General features: G+C 45.9%; 1 protein-coding gene across 3 annotated transcripts in view; it reads right to left on the bottom strand.

Annotated features, from left to right (window-relative positions):
• PAXIP1 (PAX interacting protein 1) overlaps nt 1-23,847 on the bottom strand; it is a 53,209-nt gene that overhangs the window by 21,820 nt on the left and 7,542 nt on the right. For 2 of the 3 annotated variants that reach the window (XM_073887532.1, XM_025862170.2), the window contains exons 3-8: nt 22,935-22,978; nt 20,543-20,606; nt 13,367-13,480; nt 7,898-8,536; nt 1,802-2,423; nt 1,292-1,386 (exon numbers count right to left, since the gene is read on the bottom strand). In XM_073887532.1, the coding sequence (XP_073743633.1) occupies nt 1,292-1,386; nt 1,802-2,423; nt 7,898-8,536; nt 13,367-13,480; nt 20,543-20,606; nt 22,935-22,978 (1,578 nt within the window). The remainder of the gene's footprint in view (nt 1-1,291; nt 1,387-1,801; nt 2,424-7,897; nt 8,537-13,366; nt 13,481-20,542; nt 20,607-22,934; nt 22,979-23,847) is intronic. The other variant, XM_073887533.1, reaches the window with a different exon arrangement.

Raw genomic sequence — 23,847 nt, forward strand, 5'->3', positions numbered from 1 at the left:
TCTACCTTTTCTATCTGCGAGTTACTCTACTGCTTTTTAGGACAGTTTCTACACATGACCTCCTAACACTTCCGTGATTTTTAAAGAATTTTCTGCAGTTGTAATTCTCAAACGGGCCTCTCCCCGTCCTCCCTCTGACCACTGTCCCAGTTCAGGTTACTGGCATCGCTTCCCTCTTCTCTCTTAATTCAACATTTCATGATTTACATGTGCATCTCTCCTTTCTCTGTGTGCTTTACTAGCTACAGGGAAAAAATGTCAGCGTCCATAAGGGATGGCCCAGCCCGGAGGATGTGCCTTCCCACTGCCCCATCCCTAAGTGCACCACCTGTCTACCTGTGCTGCTCTATCTGGGACACCCTCCCAACACCCAACTCCTACTTGTGCTTTAAGACCGAGTTCAGGAACGACCTGTTCCCACAGACCATTCCAAGGCACAGACCTCCCACCCACAGGGGGTGTTCTGTGTCACGGGTCGCCCTGCCCCTGCTGCCCTGCCTCCCCATCCCCTGCACAGACAGCTATTTCTCCAAGCGACACACAGTTTTCTCAATCTTGTACACGCATCAATATTCCCTGCACCTCACAGCACGCCTGGCACACAGCAGGGCTGATACAACAGGAATGCCCAGAGGAAAGCCCATTCAAGGTGTCCTTATATTCCCTGCATCTCACAGCACGCCTGGCACACAGCAGGGCTGATACAACAGGAATGCCCAGAGGAAAGCCCATTCAAGGTGTCCTTGAAGCACACTTACTAAACTTTTTTTTTCTTTTAAATTTCAATCACTTCTGATTTGTGGCACCGAAGGGAAAAGTATTTACTTCTCCTTTTCTTTAAAGGCCACCATACAGAATAATGAGCGCAGGGACTACAGTCCCATCAGTACACGAGCAACTGTGAGCTCCCCTCGCAGCCGGAGAGGCTACGACCCCCCAGCACTTGCCTTTGGAGACAGAGACTACGGAACCGAAGCTGACGGTCCCTGGCCCAGGGCACCAAAACCCGCATCTTACTCTCACAGCCCCCCACACACACACACAAATAATTCATGCCCCGTAGAATTTAAGAGCTGAAAGAATCTGAAGAATGACACAGTCCAACATTTTCCCCTTACAGCTAAATACCAAAGCCCAGAAGAGTGGTTTGCCCGAGGTCACAGAGAACGTGAATAAAAGTGCCCGTAATACACATTCCCAACATAAATATGCGTACATCAGGGAGGGCAAGTCTAGTCCACACTTGGAGGAGCATTCAGGACAAAGTTTTTCTTCCTCAAGTACAACTTACCCTTTTCCAGGTGGCTAGCAGCTGCTTATCAGACATCTGCTCTGGATAATCGGCAATTGCAAACACACAGCCCAGTAAGAAGCCTTCTTCTGGAACTGGCAGAGAATTATACAAGAAAAGTAAAACCCCATGAATATGAGCATGTGTACACAAAAACTAATAAAGCATTCATTTTGCTGAGCTCAATCTGAATTTACGAAGTGAATCACTCCCAACCAGGACACGTCCAGCCAGAGCCGGAGTACCACACTGGAAATACTGCGAGGAATACACTAGCCAGATGCCTGTATTCACGATTAGAAAACAAAACCGACGACTCAACGCCTGGTGCCGACTACTCTGTGTCCACTTCGAGGGGGACGCCGTCCCCAGCGGCAGACCCTACACCTGCTCTATTGTTAGAACCCGGTCCTTCGCTGGGTGCAAGGCTCTGAGATGAATCTTCAGCCTGCCCTCAGCCCTCCTCTCTCAGCATTTGGGGGAAACACAGACAAACCCCACAGGACTCACTTTCCACTGCTGGGTCATGTCCAAAGAGCTGGTGCTGGGGTTGTTGGTGTGGGGGCTGCTGGTGCGGGGGCTGCGGCAGCTGGTGCGGGGGCTGTGGAGGCTGGTGCAGGGACTGGTGCGGGGGCTGTGCCTGGGGCTGCGGGGCCTGCGGCGCCTGGCTCTGCACGTGCTGCTGCTGGTGCAGGCGCTGGAGCTGCTGCTGCTGGAGCTGGGCCAGCTGGTGCTGCTGGAGCTGGTGCTGCTGGAGCTGGTGCAGCTGCTGCAGGGCATGCTGCTGCTGCAGGGGCTGCAGGGGCTGCTGGGGCCGGTGCAGCGGCTGCTGGGGGAAGGGCAACGGCTGTGGGGGAAAGGTGTGCGGCGGAGGCTGGGGATAAGGCTGCTGGGAGATCTGTGGCTGCGGCTGGAGCTGCAGGAGCTGCTGGGCAGGAAGGTGCAGCACCGGGGGCGGCGGTGGTGGCGGCGGCGGCGGCGGCGGGGGCTGTGGCGGCTGCTGTGGCACATGTGGCTCGGGAGCCACCTTCACCTGGCCGAACAGCACTGCGTTGGCATTTGCGTGGCCCTGCTGGCTGTGATTCACCTGCTGCTCTAAGTTTTTTGTAGGTGCAGAAAGGGACTGTAAGATCTAGAAAACAAAAATTAGGCAAAGTCATTAGCAATCGTTACTGAAATGTACTCCTGTTCCCTTCATGGAGAGAATACAAGCATCTCCTACATTTCTTTAATGTTGAACAAAACAGAAGGCACCAAACAACTTCAAAAATAATAAGGCATTTTTCTTTTATATTTATGAAAGCATCACCAACTTCAATAAGGTAAGTGAATTCCATTCTGAGACCACAAAAACTTGAAAATAAGTAAAATGGAATAAGCTAATGACTTAGAGCAGACAAACGTATCAACTCACAAGGCTGATGTGTTTTATAGACCACAGTGACAGCACTGCCAAAAAAAAAAAAGGAAAACCAAGGTGTCCTACTTACTCCCGGGGGCCTGAGCTTGAGTTTGGGTGCCACCATGCAATGTGCTGTGGTGCACAGTGCCCCACCTGGACCCCTTCTCCCTCCACAACGCTCCACAGACTTCTAACCCGGGGATGCTCCGGGGAACGTCAGCGGACCCGGCAGCCCCTCAGCCTGACCCGAGCTCCTTTCTAACAACAAAAGTGGCCCAGTGAGAGGCAACATAAAGACCACCCCCCAAGTGAAAGCACCCAACATGGACAGCAGATAACCCCACCAAAGCCACTGGCACCTGCTCATTTGTGGTTACCGTGCCCTGTGCACTGGCATGCTCTGTCAACAGGAGAGAGAAAAGACACCAACAGTAGGTTTGTTTAACTGGTAAATGTTTCCTCAATTGAGAAATCATCAGTACAGCTGGTAAATTAGCCTTCCTCAAAAAGGACTTGGGGCTCTTCAGATGGAGCAAAAGTGTTCTGAGCTAGAGAAAAACCCAACTAGCCAGACTGTTTCTGTTCTACTTCATTCTGCTTCACAATGACAGGAGTAAGCGGAGAGCTCTGTACAAGCTGAGGGCTGGGAGCGGGCAGGACAGGGAGTCAGGAGATGCCAGAGTACCAGCTGGCGGGTTACTTTACTATCCTGCACAGTGCTGAATAAAACAAATGTTCTACAATGAATTTTTTTCTCCAATATGCTCAAATAGCAAAAATTGGAAACCATCTTCTGATGGTCAAGAGAACCAGAACAGGGGCGCCTGGGTGGCTCAGTCGTTAAGCATCTGCCTTCAGCTCAGGTCATGATCCCAGGGTCCTGGGATCAAGCCCCGCATCAGGCTCCCTGCTCAGCAGGAAGCCTGCTTCTCCGTCTTCCACTCCCCCTGCTTGTGTTCCTGCTCTCGCTCTCTCTGTCGAATAAATATTAAAAAAAAAAAAGAGAGAACTATAACAAATAGATTTTACTAAAACTCAAGAAATACAACTTAACCCTACTAAAAGCACACTTGCCATTTAAATAAAACTCTAGAAATTTAATCTTAACGTAAGCCACAGCTATAAGGAAATCTCAAATAAGATCTTAAATTATTACCTTCCACTTAAATAGACTCCAAAACATAAAGGTCATATAATTTGCAAGGTAACAGAGACTCTGGATTTAGTGATGAAATACTGGGGCTTAAAACTGAAGCAGGTCAAACACGAGCACTCGGTACAGCTGTCCATGCAACCACCTCACCGGTAAGACCTCTAGCTCTGTAAGGAATTCTCTGCATACTTTAAAAACTCCTCAGTGGAGCTCTAAAGAGAAAAAAATTTTTTAACAAATTCATAAATAACAGGGTAACAATTTCTTCTCTATGCTTTAAAATATTAAAAAATACCCTGTGAAGTGGAGGGAAATCGGCCTCAGCATGCACCACACCCAGACGGCAGAACAGCAACTTCGAGGCTCACACCTCCATAGAAGAACACGTGGGGCAGGATGGCAAACACCTGCTTGTATTTATGTGAATCAACCACGAGTCTGTAAGCACAGAGCAGAGTCAGGAACTGTGGCTGCTTCTGGAGGGGAAACAGGAGTTAGGGGTGGGAGGGAGTTTTTCACTTTAGAGCCTTGGGTGCCATTTGAATTTTTAAAATTTTGTACATGTATTTTTTTTTTTTTCTCTCTCAGAAGTAACAATCCATGTAAATTTGATTGGTAGTAAGGAATAAAGGCCTGTCTGCCACAATGAGCAGGGTCGAGCCGGTCGTTTGCCTCGTGCTGCCTGCTCCTTTGCCCCCACCCCCAGATGAAAGGGGAGCTCTGGGGGGTCCAAAGGACCCTTCATGTATGCTCCACAGCCAGGAGCCCGAAGCTGTTCCTCTCAGCTCTCACATCTCAGAGCAGCCAGGACGACTCTGCAGGAGGCCAGGAGGGCCGGAGCACCTTCTGTGTGGTGACCATGAGCTGAGAAGCTGGGGGAAGCCAGGCTGTGAGCACAGGGCAGCTGGGAGCAGATGGAAGTCAGGACAAGAGCACCGGCCACAGTGAGACGGACACTGGCCTGGAAAGCCAGGCACCTGGCAGGTCAGCCAGTGAGAGGACTCTCAGGACACCTCCTGTCCTCATCAGACGGCTTCTCAACCCTCTGATCTTCCTCCGGCTGAACACGTACGTTAGTCCCACGGAATCAAAGAAAGAAGATTCTTAGCTGCGTGATCACATAATGTGCCATACTGCAAACAGTTTTTAATGAATGTCAAGTCTGAATTTTTCCTTCATAATCTTTAAATTACTTACTTATTGAGTGCCCCAATACATAAAGAATTACAATGCAAACAATATGGCTCCTAACCACTAAAAATCTGCAATTTAAACACATTTTGATGGTTAGCTATATCCTTCCAAGCCCTGATCTAATTTTAAGCTAAATCTGTCTTCCATTTGTAACATTTCAAAAATTCATTTTCTTCACATCTGGCGGCAGGAAAACGTCCTAGGTTCTTACACAGCTGAAAACTCAGAAAACCTCTTCACAGCTGCTCTCCCTGGAGCTGGGCCGGGCCCTCCCCGCTTCCCACCTCACAGCACATGGCAAGCGTCAAGCTGGCTTCTGACACCTCTCCTGCAGGGTGCGCCCCAACTCCCTGGTGTGGTCACTTACCTCCACCTCACATGAGATTATTGCATATCCAAATACTAACTTAGGAAGCGAGGGATTCAAGGCGACACTACAATACAGTACAAAAGGCCAGCAGTGATCCCCAGCACTCTCTGCAGAGCCAGCAAATGAAGAGCAGGGAGCACGTCTGTCCTGTTTGAATGGCTGACCCCGTTCCTGATCCCTCAACTCCAGGAGGGGTAAGCGAGCACTCCCCAGGCTGGCTGCGGGCCGCAGGCTGAGAGGGCTGAGCATGCCGGCTCACTGAATCCTCATGTCGCGTCTTTCCATCCGCACAGGACAGGTCTGCCTGCACGCCCCAGCCTCTCCCACCTCAGGGACACCCACTCCCTGGTTTCGGACTGCCTCCAGGCTATCTCCCTGCTGCCTTCTCCTACCCGCCCCAAGCCCCTGGCCTTCCAGAGCTTTTTGACCACCACCCCTGCTCCCCCGACAGCCCCGGGGCGCTGGGACCACATCTCATGGCTTTGCCACCCACTCCCCAGCAGGGGTGCCGCTGCCCATGGACCCCCCCCAACCGCACTCTGTGTTCCGTCTTCTCCCCTCCCCTCCGGGGACCCCATGGGAGCATGGGCAGCACCTGGACAAGCCTGGCCATGCCATGCTCTGACCACCTCACCTCAGGGAACTTCTCAGCTGTCACTCCCAGTCACCCTCCAGACTGTCCTCTATGCAAACTCAGTCACCCCTGGGCCCCGGGAAAGTCAGACAGAGTACAATGAGACAGGGGTAGTAAGTACGGGCATGGGGAGTGAGCCCACCAAAGGCGCCTCACCGCAAAAGGGGAAACTGCGGTTCAGCCACCAAGCACTGTCACCATTCAGACTGCAAAATACGGGCTCATCCACTTCTTGAGAAATGCCAGAAATCCCACTTTTATAAAGAATCTCATGATTTTGGCAAAAAAATTCAAAAAATTATTCGGACCAAACCAAAGGTGTCAGGCAAAAGGTGACGTCAGTTACTGGCATGCAACCCTGCTCTCCCTCAGTCTTTCATCTGCAAAGTCAGCAGACATCCAAAATCGCTAATTCAACTACACCAGGCTCTGACCGCCTCCACTCTTCCTCTTCCTGCGACATCATCCCTGCCCCTCCACCCCCTCCTGACTTGGTTACCACCTTATTCTTCCTAATGTCCCAAGCTAGGTCGCCAACCTAAACTGGGTCCTAACCAGTTCCGACAATACTGTCTTCCCAGTATCCCTATCAACTATTCCAGAATTTTCCATTCTCCTCAAACCCGATTACCCCTCTATTCCCCTACACACGTTGCTTCGTGCCATCTTAATTTTCTTCCTTCTGATATCTAAAGAAGGTGTTTTCTTTTCGTCGACCTTATTCTGGATGACACCACCTTCCAGAGTCTCAAGAACCACATACTATCAGTTACTCACTGCCAAATCAAGGGAGGGAGGACAGAAGAAAAGAATATTTTTAACACGCCATCTCCAATAAAAGACTTTTTAAAACCACCACCACAATCATACTCAACAGTGACACTGTCATCTACGGTAAGAAATACACGTTTGGTCACCCTTCCGAGAGCCCCAACAACTTGTTCAGAAGGTGGCCTCGCTCCTTCGGGAGAATGGTACAGGCGCTGGGGGCCCGGGCCCCCCCCAAGTGCTCCAGCTCTCTCTTCATCAGGTCTCACTTTTCTTTCTTCCCTTACAACACAGCAAATTCACGCCTGCTTCTGGGTCTTCACAGTTGCTGTTCCTTTTGCCTGGAACTCTCTGCCCCCAGCTCTTCCCACGGCCTGTCATTCACACCCCTCCTTCATGAGGCCCTCCCAGATCACCTCGTCTAAATAGCCTCCTTCCCCCAACGGCTATTACATGACCCCTTATCACAGTCTTCAAAACACCTAGACCCACAGAAGCCCTTTTGTTCATATTTGTCTGTTTTCTCCACCTGAAACTTGTTGTTCCTATTTGCCACCTTGTCTCCTTGACCTATAAAAATGTACACAGTGGCCCATATACCACCTCCACTACTTTCTTTTAGTTTTAAGTTGAAAGACATTATCTACTAAAACTTTTAAAATCCATTCCATATCAACGAGTTCCAATCATAAAACTATCAACTAAGATTAAGGCTTCTGTAATGAAGGAGTAATTCATGGTATGCCATTTACCTACCCGGAAGTTCATTATAAGCAAATAAGGAACACCTGGTCAACATCATCTCTCTCTCTCTCTCTCTCTCTCTCTCTCTCTCTCTCTTCTGCCACTGCTAACTTTAAGTTAAACAAGAGTGGAAACCCTTCTACAGGGGCAAACACTCTCGTCACCGGCATCCTGCAGGAATTTTAGAGTTTACACAACTGTAAAACAAGTTCTCACACAAATACTGCTTGCAACTTAACTGTTCTGAAGAAGCAAAAAATACTAAACTATACTGAAACAGGCTATAAAACCCAACTCTAAAATCCATCATTTAAATTTCCGTTCTTTAAAGAGCGACTTACGTGTGCTACATTTGACGGTCGGCTAATTTGCTGAATATCAGCATTATTAGTAATGTTTCTCAGTGTCCGCACAGCTGGACTCCAAGTAGCAATCATTTCTGATCTGTCAGAACTTTGGAGATTCTGTCCCGAAGCCAGGAGGTTGCCCCGGACCTCAGGAGGTAAGATGTTGCCTGGGACGGGGGGCACGTTGGCGCACAAGTTAATTAAGCCAGGCTCCTTTCCCGTGGGCAGCCGGCGTTTCGCCGCAGCTAACTGTGGGACTTCAGCGGGGGTCCAGTTTAAATTTCTCTCTTGTTTTTCGGGTGATGAATCTGAAGAGTCGTCAAACATCAACTCCCCTTTAGATTTTTCAGTGTTGGATTTGGGTGAGAACTGCTGGTCCCCTGAAGGAGATCCTTCTTGAGAACTGGCAGGGCTTGATTTTCCATCTGAACTACCGTCATTTGGGGACTCCTGTTCATTTTCTACCTCCTCCTCCTCCTCTTCTTCTTCTTCCTCCTCTTCCTCTTCATAAATAATAAGTCGAGGATGATAAAATGCTTCATCTTTTTTGGTTTTTTCAGATACACAGTCCAGGACCCAGTCAGGGGTCACGATTTTAATACTTGCTCTCTTTAACGCACATTCATATTTCTCCTACAAGCAAAACACAAACACACACAAACAAAGCTGTAAGTTTTATCAAATTCCCTAGAAGTGTGATTTTAAAAACAGAACTTTAGGACAGGCACACGGCTGAAATGTTCAGCACCTATAACTGTCATTTCATTCACAGAAAAGCTTAAATTCCTTTCAGATGCAGGACTAGAGCCAAAATGAACCACAGATCTATGATCTCAGGCCGGCCTCATCCCTGCAATAGTAGTCGTAGATTTTGTTTAAAAGGAACTTTTATAAAATATGGTATTCTAGGAAAAAGTAGAGCAAGCAATCCCATGGAAAATTCTCTTATAATGAAATAGCTGCTACCTCGTCTAGTTTTTATTTGACAACTTTACAAAGCTGTACCTGCAGGGCAGAGCTCCTTCAGGACATCAGACACAGTCACGGGAGGGTGGACGACTTTTCATGGGGAGGCTTTCCCACTGAGGTGTCTAGAGTTTATTGAGCTCACTCCACAGAGACACAAAGGACACAACACGTCTCTGACCTAATAAGGTTTACGACTTAGCTTTGGAGAGAAAGCAAAGGCCAGCGAGAATATGATGTGAAGCCACGGCTGAGTGATGTGGGAATAAGACTAGAGAAGGGCTCTACTGGGTGAGCCCATGACTCAGGGAAAGCCGCACTGCACGGTGAGGCCTGGCGGGGGCATCACTGAGCAAAGCGCCCAGCCCAGGGAAAAGCGGGTCACAGGCAGAGGCTCTCTCTCCTGCAAGTAAGGGTGTAGAACGGAACAAATCCCAAAGGAAGAAAGAAATAAATGGGAAATAGAAAGCAAGGGTAATGGGATGCAGGAGCTCTAAAATACATGAGTTGGTAACTGTGGCTCGCTTTACTAACAGAATCTCATGGTCCTGCTCCCACAGCCCAGGATAACAGCAGCTCTCTGGCAAACACGTCATTAGGGCCCTACACTAAAATCCGTTTCCTGTCGAGAGGACCGAAGGTGGCACTTGCTGTTTACAGTCGGGTCAAGGCTGACAGTCAGCAGGGCGGCCCCAGAGGTGCAGGTGCTGAACAGACGGCCGCTCTCAGTGTGGCGAGGCCGAGAGCAGCACCACGCAGCTGGGATCTGCCTCCCAGGAAGGAAGGAGACCACCCACAACTATGGGATTTCACTTTGGTACTGCTGAGGGTATTCTACTTTAAACCTTTTTAAAACACAAGGAACACTTGGTCATGGGAGAGCACACAAATAACAAGTGAAGCAAAAAGAAAACGTATAATCATGACCCCATGATGAGCGATCACCACTGTGATTATTTTTGTTATGAATATATACGTATATACATACACACTGAGAGAGGCACCATTCTGCCACAGCGTACAGATACTTTATGATGTGTTTTCACTGAATGTCTTACGAACAACCTCCCACGTCCATATGTGCACTTCCACATTGGCACTTGGTTTTTTAACTTTTTAATGTACGTTTCTGAACAAAGCCGAGAGTGGAGACAGCCATGATAAATCCCTGCACCCCCTGCTCAGCCCCAGTAACCTTCTGCACTCCTGCTTGGCCTGGCTCCTCCATGACACTGTTCATGCACCTCTAACTGATGAACCTCCACCATCACGGCCCCCACACTCGCTATCACACCGTCTCACACCCACGGCTTGTACGTTTTACCCCAAGCTCGCCACTGTGTTGCCTAGCTGTACACTCAGGCAACCCCCTGGTGTCAAAGATTACTGCTCAGTCACCTCCGTGCCATTTAGTTATTCCAGTTGTTTCTACTGTTTATAGTGTTTTGCTACGATGAAAAACTGCAGTTAAATCTCAACACACATATCCTAAATTGTTTGTGTAAGATGAATTCCCAGGTTCTGGAATGAAAGGATGCAAAGTACTTTAAGGCTTCATTATCTGTAACTACATCCCCCTCCAAAAGGGCCAGGCCACCAACTCCACAGGACTGTGTCGATTCACCCCCACCCCCCACCCCGCACGTTTAACTCCTTGAAACTACACTGCGTTTAAACCATGACCGAAGTGACAGATTTTCTTATTAAGATACAAGAGTATCTTGGGACACCTGGGTGGCTCAGTCGGTTAAGCGTCTGCCTTCGGCTCAGATCATGATCCCAGGGTCCTGGGATCAAGTTCTGCATCGGGCTCCCTGCTCGGCGGGGAGCCTGCTTCCCCTCTGCCTGCCACTCCCCCTGCTTGTGCTTGCTCTCTCTCTCTGACAAATAAATAAAATCTTAAAAAAAAAAAAAAAAAGATACAAGTGTATCTTAAATATACACGTTGAAGAATGTGGGGACAGCTAAATGCATAACTCAATAAAACTATAGCATGTATCAACCGTAACATCTTTCATTAAGATAGAAGCATTTGTACACTCATGTGCAGATGCCCATGAAGACGGCCACGTGCTTACCTGCACCGGGCAATGCGGGCAAGTGCTGATGATCATGGTACCATGCACCTGAAACTAACACAGCACTGTGTGCCAATGGGAATTAACATAAACATTAACAAAAATAAAAACTTGGTACTCTTTATTCTAAAAATCATTCTGAAATATTTAAGTATGAAATGTTAAACCAATCCTCACACAGTAAATAGAGATGACTAAGTTTTTATAGCAAACTAGAGACTTAATTTCTTGACTACCTGTCCCAAAAGAGCCAGAGCTGTCTCAGGAGAACATCAAGTCCGGATATATACCAAAGCATTTATAAACTACATAAGTAATACAAATATACAAAATGACCTATAACAGTTTATATATTCCATTTTCCAAGGTAGATGTTTGTTGAAATAGGAAATAAATAGAAAAAATAAATTTTTAAAATTCTGTTAACAAGTAGCAAAAATAAAACCACTGCTATGAAGTATAGTTGCTGAGCATATTGGACATCAGAGAGAAACGTCTGGCTTAGCGCTGGGATCCACCTTGGTAGCCCTGGGTTCTTCGTCTGCACAGCGTGTGGGCCCTGAGCACGTCAGGAATGACCTGCCTGCTTCCTATACAAACCCACGCACAACACTCAAGTCAAACACGGTATATTTCACTCAGGTTTTTCTCTCCCTTCTCACCAATGAGTAGTTTTTGTCAGCAAAAGACAGTTACTGCTTAAACCAAGGTGACCCAAGAGCAAAGCAATGTCGAATGCCTTTGCCAGGGCTAATTTACCAGCTACGTCATTCTAATTCTTGAATCCTCAAGATTAAAGTTATTCAGTGTCGCAGACTCAGGCTCCAGCAGTGAGGCTGATGAGGTCAACGGGGGCGGGGGCCGGCGCGGTGCTGCCATGGCGGGTGCGCTTACATGCAGAAGCCTGCAGCGGCCGTGAACCAGCCCTCGCCAGGGTCGAATGAGCCTACTTTGTCCTGTGGATTTTACTAAATCCCTCCATTCTTCTCCACTTAACTGAGCATTTTTAAAAATTCAAGAGTATGAAAGATAGTTTCGCTATGCCACTTAAACATTTCTTTGTTCATTAAAAGAAAAAAAGACTTAAGGAGATGCCATTGATTTTTGTGTGCAATCAGCTGGTCTGTTTGATAAACCCACCCCACTCATATACTGCCTCTTATCATTTGGCTCTTCAGAAGTGTTGCTCATCCCTACAAAAGCTACAAAAACTTTGTTTCCTTTCAAACTACCACCTAAAATCAAATGATTTACTTTTAGCCATAAATTATAAAATATTTATATAAAATAGTATAACCAAAGCATACAATATTTCCCTTAAACTGTTATGCAAAATCTAATTTTTTACTCAAATAGATTTTAAGATTCAAATCTTAAATTTTCACAAAAGATGAGTCTTCTTGGATTGTGTGGCTTACTACGTTAACAACCACACCCACTGGCTCAAAATTTGCTGTCAGGAAACCAGGGTGGTGCATGGCACACACCTGTGCATCGGCTCTACTCAGTCTCAAAGCCCCTGTGAAAGGGGTCTGCCCGGTAGGGCAGGAGTGTATCAGCCCCGAGCCGTGCACCGGGTGGCGGCGCCCTGGCCTCGTACTGCACACACCTCGTTCCTCCCACGCCAGCTCACCCGCGGGGAAAACAGGAGGACAGCGCTAATTTAGGTTGATATAAGGAAAAATGGAGGGGATACCAGTATGTGGAAGGTTAACTCAGCATAAATACACTGTCCTTGACTCTCAAAGTTATAAATAACTGTTCCCAGGAGGACCAGAGTCTGGTTTCCAGAGAGTGGTGGTTCTCAAACTCTCATGTGCATCAGAATCACCAGGAGAGCCTGGCACAGATGACTGGGCTCCCCACGTGCCCTCGGGTAGGTGTACAGTCTGCATTTCTAACAAATCCACAGGACAGGCTGATGCCGCTGACCTGGGGCCCCACTTGGAGAACCAAAAGTCTGTGACCTCACCAGTGCTGAGACACAGGAACCCTGTAATTATCAAGATGTGTTTTTATATATTCTAGATTAAAAAGGAAAGACTTGAAAACGTCACCAAATACACATTTACAAAGTTACCTCAGTACAAGGCCTTTTTAAACACTGTGAAGACGACTAAAATTACATATTTTCACAAATAAAAAAGGTTGACTGGATTTGAAAGGAAACTCAAGGGATTCGAAAAACTCTCCCATTTTCTCCATGAAATAAACCCACATTTCTCTGTATTTAGAGGCCACATCTGGCTCAGCACTGAAATGATAACCCTTGCACAGCCTCTGTGGAACGAAGCCGGGTCTAAAGAATACAAACTGAGGGAACCAGCTTTTGTACATGGAATCTAATCATTAATTTAAGAGAAACGTAACAACACGTGACTGGAAATACGGACAAGGAAGATGAACGTGAAGCGCTTACCCCCTTCGGTTCTGGAACAACCAGATGCGTGCATTTCCTGTCCAGCTGTAGCTGACACGCCCCCCCGTAGAAGGTGAGCAGAGCCCACAGGGTACTCCTGTCGTCAGACGACACCTGACAGAGGGGTACACACACATTTCAATCCACGCAGGGCTATCATTAAAATACACTCTAACATCGTAACAATTCTGCTCAATCTACTCAAATGAAATAAACTTAAGGGTATTAGTGGGGAAAATAGATGAGCTTTTAACTATTTGCTTAGCATAACAAAAACTTTCATTCCTATCATGATAGTTTTATAGACATTTTTTTTTTGCCTCGTCACCAAATGAATAAAAAAACTTACATCCACACTCCAAAAAAATGGAGATTTCAACAAAAGTGATAGGGAAAAAAAGCAGAAGGAACTAGTACATCATCCCATCTTACAACTGTCATGTTTTAAAATGTTTAAATAGCAGTATCAAAATCATTAAGGAACTCCTTAGTCATTAATAAATACTAATTATGAAATGAATAAAATAAAAAGATAAAAACAGTTATTTGTAAGCTCAGGGAAAAATGTAATTACTTAACACATAAAAGGAAATAAGGCAAGCATAAAAGGAATAATTGTTATGCTTGCATAAGTGATGAAGTCGACTCCAGATCAAATGGCTCATGTTGGAAAAGAGGCTTTTACTGGAACAAAAACAGCTACCATTTATTGCCTGCCTACTATGTGCCAGGAACTGTGCCAAGTGCTTTGTAAACGTTCCTAATCCTGATGACCACCGTGTGAAGTCGGAATCATCAGACCCACTGTATAGATCAGGAAACAAACTTACAAAAATTACAGCTAATCATCAGAAAAGCTGGCTTTTAAAACCCAGGTCTGTCTAAACACAGGCCTATCTGCATTTTCCCACTGTTCTGTCCTTCTCTAAGGGCAGTTACTACCAAAAGTAACTTCTAAAAAATAAAGTTTTAGATCTAAAAGACAAAAGAAACAAGAAAAGGAAAGGTGTGTTAATTAATTCTAAGGTAATCATTTAACGAAGTCAATTTTTTTCCTGGATTATTATAAACTGAGGGTTATGGTTGTTAAGAATTCTGAACACTGTCTTGTGTTAATTCTGTAAAGCGCTATAAACAGCATGTTTTTTAAAACCTGCCATTATTCAGCTCACCAGAACTCTAACGTTTTACATCTACTTTCATCCAGTTTGCAAATGTTTCTAGAAATTATTTTGCATTCCACACTACTATGACTCCTAGTAAGCACACATTTTTATAAAATCACCTTCAAAAATCACTATTTTATAAAATCTCTTTTAGTCACTGTCACATTTCAGAGATTGGATCAGAAAACTGTTATTCTTACTAGAGGCTTTCACGAAAACATCTACCTCCTGCGGCGTCTGGAGAGGTGAGATTACACGATAATACAGACTACTCCAATGAATCATTATATCATCTTTATTAAAAATGAAATTAAAGAAACATAACCTCGATGCGCCTTCTCTGGAGCGCCGGGGCTACTCGTCAGTTACGTGCAGCCCCAGGTGAACTAACCCGCAGCGAGCCTAGTCCACGGCCCTCCCTGGCCTGCGTCACAGGCCTGGGTCTCAACGGGGAGAAGTGTACTGCTGTGGAAAGAACATCGGTTGGGGGAGAGGGAGACCCGAACAGATACACGGTCTCCAAAAGTAGCTCCTGGCAACTCAGAGAACTTCCATGAACCAGATTCTTCCTCGATGCGCGTCTGGGTTGAAAGGCTTTAAACATCCACACCAGCTCATTTAATGATTCTGTGTCAGCATAATTAATAACTAAGAATGCTCTTTCCACACCAAAATGTTAATAGGTAGTGGTGATGGAATTATGGGGACATTTTTGTTTTCATTTTTATACTTTTCTGTATTTTCCAAATTTTCAAGAGCGTTAACTTTATAACTGGGGAAAAGTGTCTTCCTTTTTTTTTTTTTTCTTTTAAAGCAATCTTTGTAAACTACCCAACTCGTCATCTTGGCTAACAAAGCCTGGATGTGACCTCAAGACCTGAAGACCAAACCCAACTGCTTCAGTGGCGGGTCAGACCCGCCACCCGTAGACTGTGTGGCTGCCAACCCCCGGTGCTGCGTCCACACCTGTGTCTCAACCACAGCCATGTTTGCGGGGCGCTCTGGCTCCACGCCTTACCCACCCTCGACTTCCACTCCCCTACCATTGCCCCTGGACTCCCACAGCAAGCTACACAGGCATCTAGGGGCTGGTCACGCTCCAGTGAACTGCAGGCTTACTGTCCCCACTCTGCTCTCCTCGAAGAACGTGGAGCAGAGGACGGTCATCTCATCCACGGCCCCCACTGAGTAAGAGCTTCCTTCACAGCGATCAGGAAGACCCGCCCTTCTCGGGAGGTCTCACACAAGCAGGACACTCCTTGGTTCTAGACCCCCCCCCCCAATTTGTCCTTGTCCCACCCTGATTAGAAACTACAGCCGTCCTGATTAAAGATGGGGGTCTCGCTAAGAATTACGTCTTAAACTTCTTTGATATCGCTCACAGTACCTAGTACAGTGCAAGGCACATGGGTAGGCAGTCAAGAAATATTTGTTGATTGAGATACAGAATGGAAAGGGCTTTTCTTTTCAGTCTTCAAGATTTAAATTACAACCTGGCCAGGCTCTCCATCAGACTCTTGACCTATCCCCCGAAACCTACCCAGCATATTACAACGGGGCCCCCGCCTGCATCAATACCGGGTCAGGAGAAGGCAGATGGTGTCTGTGCTTCTCAGCTTCCGCTGGCACAAGCTCCCTTCCCTACCTCTCCCTGGGAGAGCTCTGGAAGACTCCAACAAAGAGCTCCAGCTTGTATCAACACCCTGACGGGGAAAAGACAGAAGGTCACTGAGAGCCACCAAGCAAACAGTCCTCTCGTCAAGGCGGGGTCCTGCCTGGCGTGCGCATGTGTGCATTTGCGAGTGCTCCAGTGTTCAGGAAAAGGTAGAGACACCCAAAGAGCCTCCACCTGGTGCAGATCAACCGTCCGATGGCTCCCTCCTCACACCCACCTTTACCTCTGTGTGCACTACAACGTGCACTTTATTCATGGGTCTGTCTCCCCTTCTAGAACGTACGTTTACTGAGGGGAAGACAGCCTATCTAAATTGATTTGCACCCCTGGGCATTGCTCCTGTCACGAAAGTAGTACTCATCGGGTATTTGTTGCACCAAAGTCCCTTAGCTGCACGCACACTGTGCATGTTGTCTGTTAACACATCTTAAAACTGACATTAATACTTTTTAGCAACCACAAAATATTAGTGTCCCCAGTGCACTTTTCTTAACCAGGGTTTGGGCACATGAAAACCTATCAAGTAAAATCTTGTCCATCCTTATCTGATCAATCTTCATGAACTCAAAAGCACAGCTTTTTATTATGTGATCCCATGACACATTCAGGATTCCAGTTCATCATCCTCAGCGATGAATAGTGTACTAAGTGATCCATAAAGATCATTCTGATTCTGGATTCCAGTTTTTATTACCTAATAAATTTGCTAGAAAGATATAAAGACACTGTCAAAGGTCCTTCTGAATTAACTTTTCTGTCCACCATGGACCCAGCCATTGCCCACTATGAGTTTCACACCTAGATAAAACTTCAGGCCGGGCCACTTCCCAGACCACACGACCAAGGGACGCCTGCTCACCTCCGCCTGGGCTCTCTACCACCTAGATGGTACCTTTTCCATGCGCTCTCCATTTTCCCCCTCCCCACCCCTCTGCTGACTACATCTGCGTCTGCTCAGCCCAGAACCTGAGATCCACATGGACCCCTAAGACAGCATGATGGCCCCCGGGCCAATCGGCAGTCCTGTGTCCCTGCCCAGCACCCTTGCCCTCCTCCTCTCCCGGGTCACAGGCAGGACTGAGGGGACACACGAAGCTGTGCACAACTACCTGCCACAAAGTAGTGCTCCAGACCTTTACCTGGGGTACTGGCTCCTTTCCAGCAATAAAAACTAGTTGCATCTGATTTCATCCTTGGTTTCTAAAAACAATACCCTACTCCTTCAGCACCACCTCCATTTATGCTCAAGTCTCTCTTCTTCCCAAATCTCCCTCACTGCACGCTACCCAAGACTCTCTTCCTGGTTATGTGCCTTTCTACCTTCTTCCACAAGAAGCTAATTCTCTGCCCTTCATGCCGCATCTCCACGGCCCCCCATCTGGGTAGCTAATCAATACCCCAAACTCAACGTGTTTCAAACCGACTTCACCATCTTCCCTGAGAAGCCAGGCTCCCGTTTCCCATCTCCAGGAGTGATGCTAGCTAGCATTTCCCCCGGGCTCCTTGTCTGATGGAGGACATCACCCCTGATTCATGATTCACCGTGGAGGCAGCTCCTGCAGGACTTGGTGCAGAGAAGCACTGTGGGCGCTGCCTTCTCCTCCTCCGTCCCAAGTGTGCCCAAGTCACCAAGTCCTGCTGCTTCCTGTCTGGGCCTTGTGTGCACAGCGCCATCCCGAATCCAAACCTCTGCCTCGAGTCCAAGACCACGCCTTTCCCTCCGGCCCTAACGCCCATCCCTACCGCGCCCGTGTCCTGCTACTGCTCCCAGACAAGTTGCACCTATCGGACTGCAAGGATTTTAATTTTGTTTGCTTTCCTGCGTTTTCTAAATGTCCTAATGTAAACTGTGTAATGCAAAATTAAATATATAAGAAAAAAGGAAAGAAGCATCCTACCGGCTACTTTAGGGAGCTCAAATTCCAACACCTGGTTTCAGTTCCCATGTTCCCCACCTCCCGCCCCCTGCATCTCGAGAACATGCTTTGTTCCCCAGGGCCCTCCTCCTCTCTCCTTTCATGTGGCTCTACCACAAACACACCCACCTTCCCCAATTTTGCTCTAATTCTGCCCACTCTTTCAGGCCCCTCAGGTCTGACCTTTCCCCTCCCCACAGGCTTCCCTGACTCTGCCGTGCACACCCAGGCCTGTTCTTGTGAACTCACACAATGACATCGGGGCCACAGGATTTAGCACAGCATAGAGCAGGTGGTGTGTGTACCATAACCTTGACACTAGAATAATGATGGCAAAGACTCAAGCATTTCCAAATAATAATCTGGTACATTTATTACAACCTTGTTAAATGTAACTATTGGTTTTTTCTAAGACTAAAAGTGCTTTCTAATGCTAATTTCAGTTAATATTTAAGGACATCTGATTACCATATTTAAAACCCTGAAATCATCTTATACTCACATTTTTTATTTTCTTATTTCCCCAGTCTGTTAAATACTGCATCACTGTCACCTCAGTCCCTGAAAATACCTCGGAACTCCCCACCCCAGCTTCTTCCTCTCTTTCTCTCAACCTGAACCCTCTGGATAGTGGGCTCCGTATCTCTGAACCCACAAATCCAATAAATGAAAATATAATTAAATGCAAAACCCACATTTTAGCCAAAATACAGGTGTTTATACATTAAGGAATAATAATAATGTCTTCATTTTTAAAACTTTTCTGGTATTTATCGTACGTTTGGAACATACAGAGAAGTATAAGGGAATAATAAAAGTCATATAGAGCCACAGAACCCGTCTTTAAAAGGTTTTCATTTTGGCCCACTTCAAAGATCATTATCATTACATACATTTACAGCACAGATGTGAAAAACAGTGAAAAATACAAGTATCAACAAAATCCCTGTTCTTAAAAGACAAAAAAAAGCCAAGATTTCAAGGGTCCCTATTAAATGAATGAAGCAAAAACAAAGATAATTTTATAATTTTAAAGAACTTCAGGAATTCACAAGAGATACAAACAAAAACAAAGTAGCCCTCTCTGAGCCTGCCTGCTGTGTGGTCAGGGAAGGGTGGAAGGGAGCGGGGGGGCACTAGAAGAGAGCGTCACCTGGCTCCACGACTCCCCGTCACAGACACAGGACTCCCAGCTCTCCCCCAACGCTCCCCACACGCCCTTTCCTCAAGGCTGCCACAGGGACGGGGCCATGCTGCTCCTCGCCAGGGTCACCACGGGAGCGGGTCCATGAGGCAGCACTGTCGACACACCTTTTCCCGTCCCCATGCTCAACACACTGCCCTATGTAATTTCCAAGTGAGTTCAAACACCCGCTGGATTTGTTACAATGGTTTTTTATAGTTTGAGGGTTTACTAGCTGGCAGTGCAGGGGACAAATACAATTTAAAAATACTGACTATTCACTTGCCCACTACTTAGAATTCCCCACTACTGACATTTTGGTCCCCCCTTTTGGCTATTTCTCCTATATTTTATTCAGTTACTCTTAACACTGCAGATGCTGTGAATGACCTGCCTCTTTTCCCCACTAAAAGCCTTTCCCATCTCTTTCCATATTTTCATAAAGCAGAATTCAAACCTGGCTCTGTAGTTAGGCTATCATGTAAGTGCACAGAAGAGGTTTCTGAACCATTTCCAAACACAGGAGGATCTGATTTTTTTTTTCCAATTTTACCCTAGCCTACATAATGCTCTGCTAAACACCTTTATCCATCAATCTGCCTTTATTTCTACCAGTTCAGGATAAATGTCTAAACATAAGAGAACTGCAGGGGAAAAGAAAAGGAGTATTTTAGGGCTCTTGATTCAGCAACTTTTGTATGTACGCTCGTGCCAGCGGGGGGGGGGGGGGGCAGTGCCGGATGCTCGGTCACAAGCTCGAGGGGAAAGGCTCATCTCAGCGCTGTGAAAATGTTCACATTTTGGATAATAAAGTGTGTCAAATGTTCAGTCACACTTGTTTTGTAATTCCTCTTTATAAAAAGTTGTGAGTTCATGTCTCTGCCTTATCTACTGAGGTTTTTTTTGATTTAAATGAGCCCTTTATTAAAAAAATTCTTTGCCTTTATGACTGAATTTGTCATCTTAATTTCATTCTTACTAGTTTTTCATATTCAAATTTTGTATCTTTGTAATCCTTTAGATTAGAAAGACCGTTTTCACCCATTATAACTTTGTATCTTAAGACTAAGCATGAATATTTAAATAATCATAAATGTCTCATAAGGTCACACCACATATGCAGTTTAGTAAAGAGCTTCTGTAAAACTGGTTTACCAACAGGTCATAAACCCAATGTTCTAAAAGTGCAGAACTGTTACGTGTGAACACCAGCAGACGGCTTGTAACCATGCTTACCTGGGAGAGGCAGGCAGTGATTCCAAAAAAAATCTGACATGACTCTGGAGAAAAACCATTTACTCTGTTTGAAAGTTATTAAGATTCCAATTAAATGAGATTAGTGCCACCTGCATTTTGCTAGCACCTCCTCTTCGCCCACGTGGACGTGACCCACCCTGCCCACCCCCCCCCCCGGAACCACTCAGGAAAGAGGCAGGCTGACCAGAGTGAGACGGGGCAGACTGGAGGAAGGTCAGCAGACAGCACAGAAAGAACAGGGAGGTGTGTGAGGCACACTTTCCGATCCAGCATCTCCAAGGACATCGTTTCAATAAGCCGGACACAGCACACTCACGGGGAAAACCTCTGACCTCTGAGAGCTAGCTTACTACACACACACACACACACACACACACACACACACACACGCACACGGATACATATTTATACACACATATGGCACAGCCATTATTTTAAAAGAAGATGAAAAGTCTTAGGTTTATTTTAGAAGGAAACATTAATGGAACTTTTGTGGTTTGGCAGAGAATCTTTCATAAAAGAACCTGAGTTCTAGTCTTATTACCACTAACTTTAGGAATTTGGGCAAGACCAACTCTGAGCTTCAGTTTTCTGATTTTTAAAATTCATTCAAGATAAAATTCACTTGAGAGAGCTTACTGTGTGCCAGACACCGGGCATATGTCTCTATGCAAGCAGACGTGACCTCTAGGTGCCTGCACTCTACTCAAAGCAAACACAATGACTTTTTGAAGAATTTGGAGTGTCTACAATTCAAAATGGGTTAAAGTATGACTTTGTTCTCCCTACAGGAGAAGAGTATACCCACTGAGATAAGTGAATTAAGAAAAACAGATCAGACTGAAAATTCCACTGCAATCTGGAAGTCCCTTACACAGCCCTGCTGAGAAACCTTAGAAATACCGGAGCCTGTCTCACTGCAATATGCTCTGCAGACCCATCAATCATGTCCTCAGGCCTGCTATCCATGATCAGTTTCCAACCTCCTACCTTTACCTCAAGGACTTTCTACTTCCAAAGACCTGGGGAAACATGAACAAAAGCAAATCTAGTGTTGTCCAACAGTCTGCGGGCTTCCCTTTATGTCCCTTCAAGCTGCTATGAAACAGGCCTTAATAAGAACTCCAGGGGAGTGACAGCTTCTTAAGGAATCTTGTACGGAGAATAGATGATCCAGACCAGGAAGAACTAACCTCTCATTTTCAAAATTACCCGTCCCTCTCCCAGGCTTTTTCCCCCCTGGGCTTATAAAGACTACAACTCCCAAGAAACCAAAAAAAAAAAAAAAAAAAAAAAAAAACTAAAACAGGAACGGATTTCCTTTAACTCTTCAGATTATGAGGAATCTTAGGACTTCTGAGTTGGAGATGCTAAAGTTCTGCACATCCCTCAAGAACTGCTTACAAAGGGATGTTTTCTGTTTGAGGCCACCTATAAATATTTAATATAAAAAGATTCCATCTCCACCAGTTCAATAAGTAAAAATGCATTCACAGGAACTGCCTGGCACAGCTGCAAAACAAGACAGGGGAAGGACATCATCTTTGCCAGAGGCTGCAATTTTAACACCATGGTGTGGTACCAGGTACCCTTACGAGAAGTGACTTCCGCAAGCAGGTTATGCGTGGAGGACTCTCCAGTGCAGCTCCACGCTGTCAGAGGGAGACAGAACTCGTGAGGCTCAGGGCACTAACCACAGCCTGACAGCTCACACAAGGCGGGGAGGACGATGAGCCAGAGCCACACTCAAGAAATGAGGTGAGGGACACGGGCATGGGAGGGAGCAAGGGTACTCCTTGAGGGCAGCAATGAGATCTCTGTGACCCCTCTGGTTTTAGTACCCAGCCCATAGCAGGTGTCAACACCTGTTAAACCTTTAATCCAACGTAATCAAAAGTAACAACGATACATGAAACTAAAAATGTTCTGCTGTTCTCTTCCCCTATCTATTCTTCAAATAATTCATGATTTGGTTCAGGGAGACTTACAATTTAGAAATATTCCACCTAACTGGACATCAAAAAAATGGTCTATTCCAGAGACAAGAAAACTGAGGTCCAGAGAAGCGAACTGCCTGAGATCATAAAGCCCAGTCCGAGAACTAGGGTTCATGCCCCCAAGTTCCAGCCCAGAGATGCTCCCCCACAGCTGGTGCCCCTCCCTCCAGGGGTGATGACAAGGATCAATACATCAAATCTGATACAGAATGGAAAACAGTAGGGACAGAGAACGCACACGCGTGCGCGCGCGTGCACACACACAGAGAACGCACGCGCACACACACACACACTCTGCCCTAACTAATGAATCCACTTGGTTACCGTATCAGTCTTAAACCCAGATTCCCTCCTCCCTTCCCCAAAAAGGATACGGCAGAAGAGCTCCACACTGTACGGACAAAATCACCCAAGATGGCTGAAAAAGAAAATATGAACTCAAATCAAAAAATAGGTTCAATTTATAATCAAAATGACATTTTTTTATCAGCATTGCTCGTAGAAATTAAAAGCTGTTATAATAAATTACAAAGCACCCAGATCATGAGTATTCAAGTAGTAAAAATATCAAAGATTAGTTATTAATGCCCAAGGTGAAAAGCTCAATTATAGAATGAAGTACCACCAGATATTTTAAAAAATCATTAGCTATAAAAATTTAAATTCTAGGTGTACACCTACTACAGCGTAAGCATCTAGGCCAGCCGGAAACACTGTCCTCACAAGCGTAAGAACAGGGACCTGAGAGTCATCCCCACTCCCTCCCCATCCCAGGAACATCCTGTCTTCAATCCTGAATCCAACCAAGTGTAAATTCATGAGTGTTTTCAACAAACCCCAACAGACAGAACATTTGCAAACCATGAAAAGTATCTCAAATTCCGAAATTCAGATTAATTATAAAACCTTAGCTTAATTACTACCTTTTGGGGTAATTTATATTTTTTAAAAATGATCTTACATTTTTACCTTTAATTTTTAAAGTTACATTCAACTACATAATATCCGATTTAGCCAGCTGAAAAGTCCAGAAACTTCAACCCACTGAAATGTACATACGTACTTATTTTTTATGCATCAATTTATTCATCAAATATTTATCGAGAATCTATTTTGTGCCAGAAATGGTGCAAGGCACTGCGAATAGAACCATGAAAGAGAGAAATGCGGTCTCTGCTCTCCTGCACCTTGTAGTCCAGGCTCATGATCTTCACTGATCTTCCAGTCTTGTCATGCAGACCTTAAAAGGACTTTAGAAAACCAAATCCCCTCGTTTTTCAGGTGACA

The sequence above is a fragment of the Callorhinus ursinus genome, unplaced genomic scaffold (assembly GCF_003265705.2).
Source record: "Callorhinus ursinus isolate GAN/ISIS: 27379988/994484 unplaced genomic scaffold, GSC_fseal_2.0 scaffold80, whole genome shotgun sequence".
Classification (NCBI taxonomy): domain Eukaryota; kingdom Metazoa; phylum Chordata; class Mammalia; order Carnivora; family Otariidae; genus Callorhinus; species Callorhinus ursinus.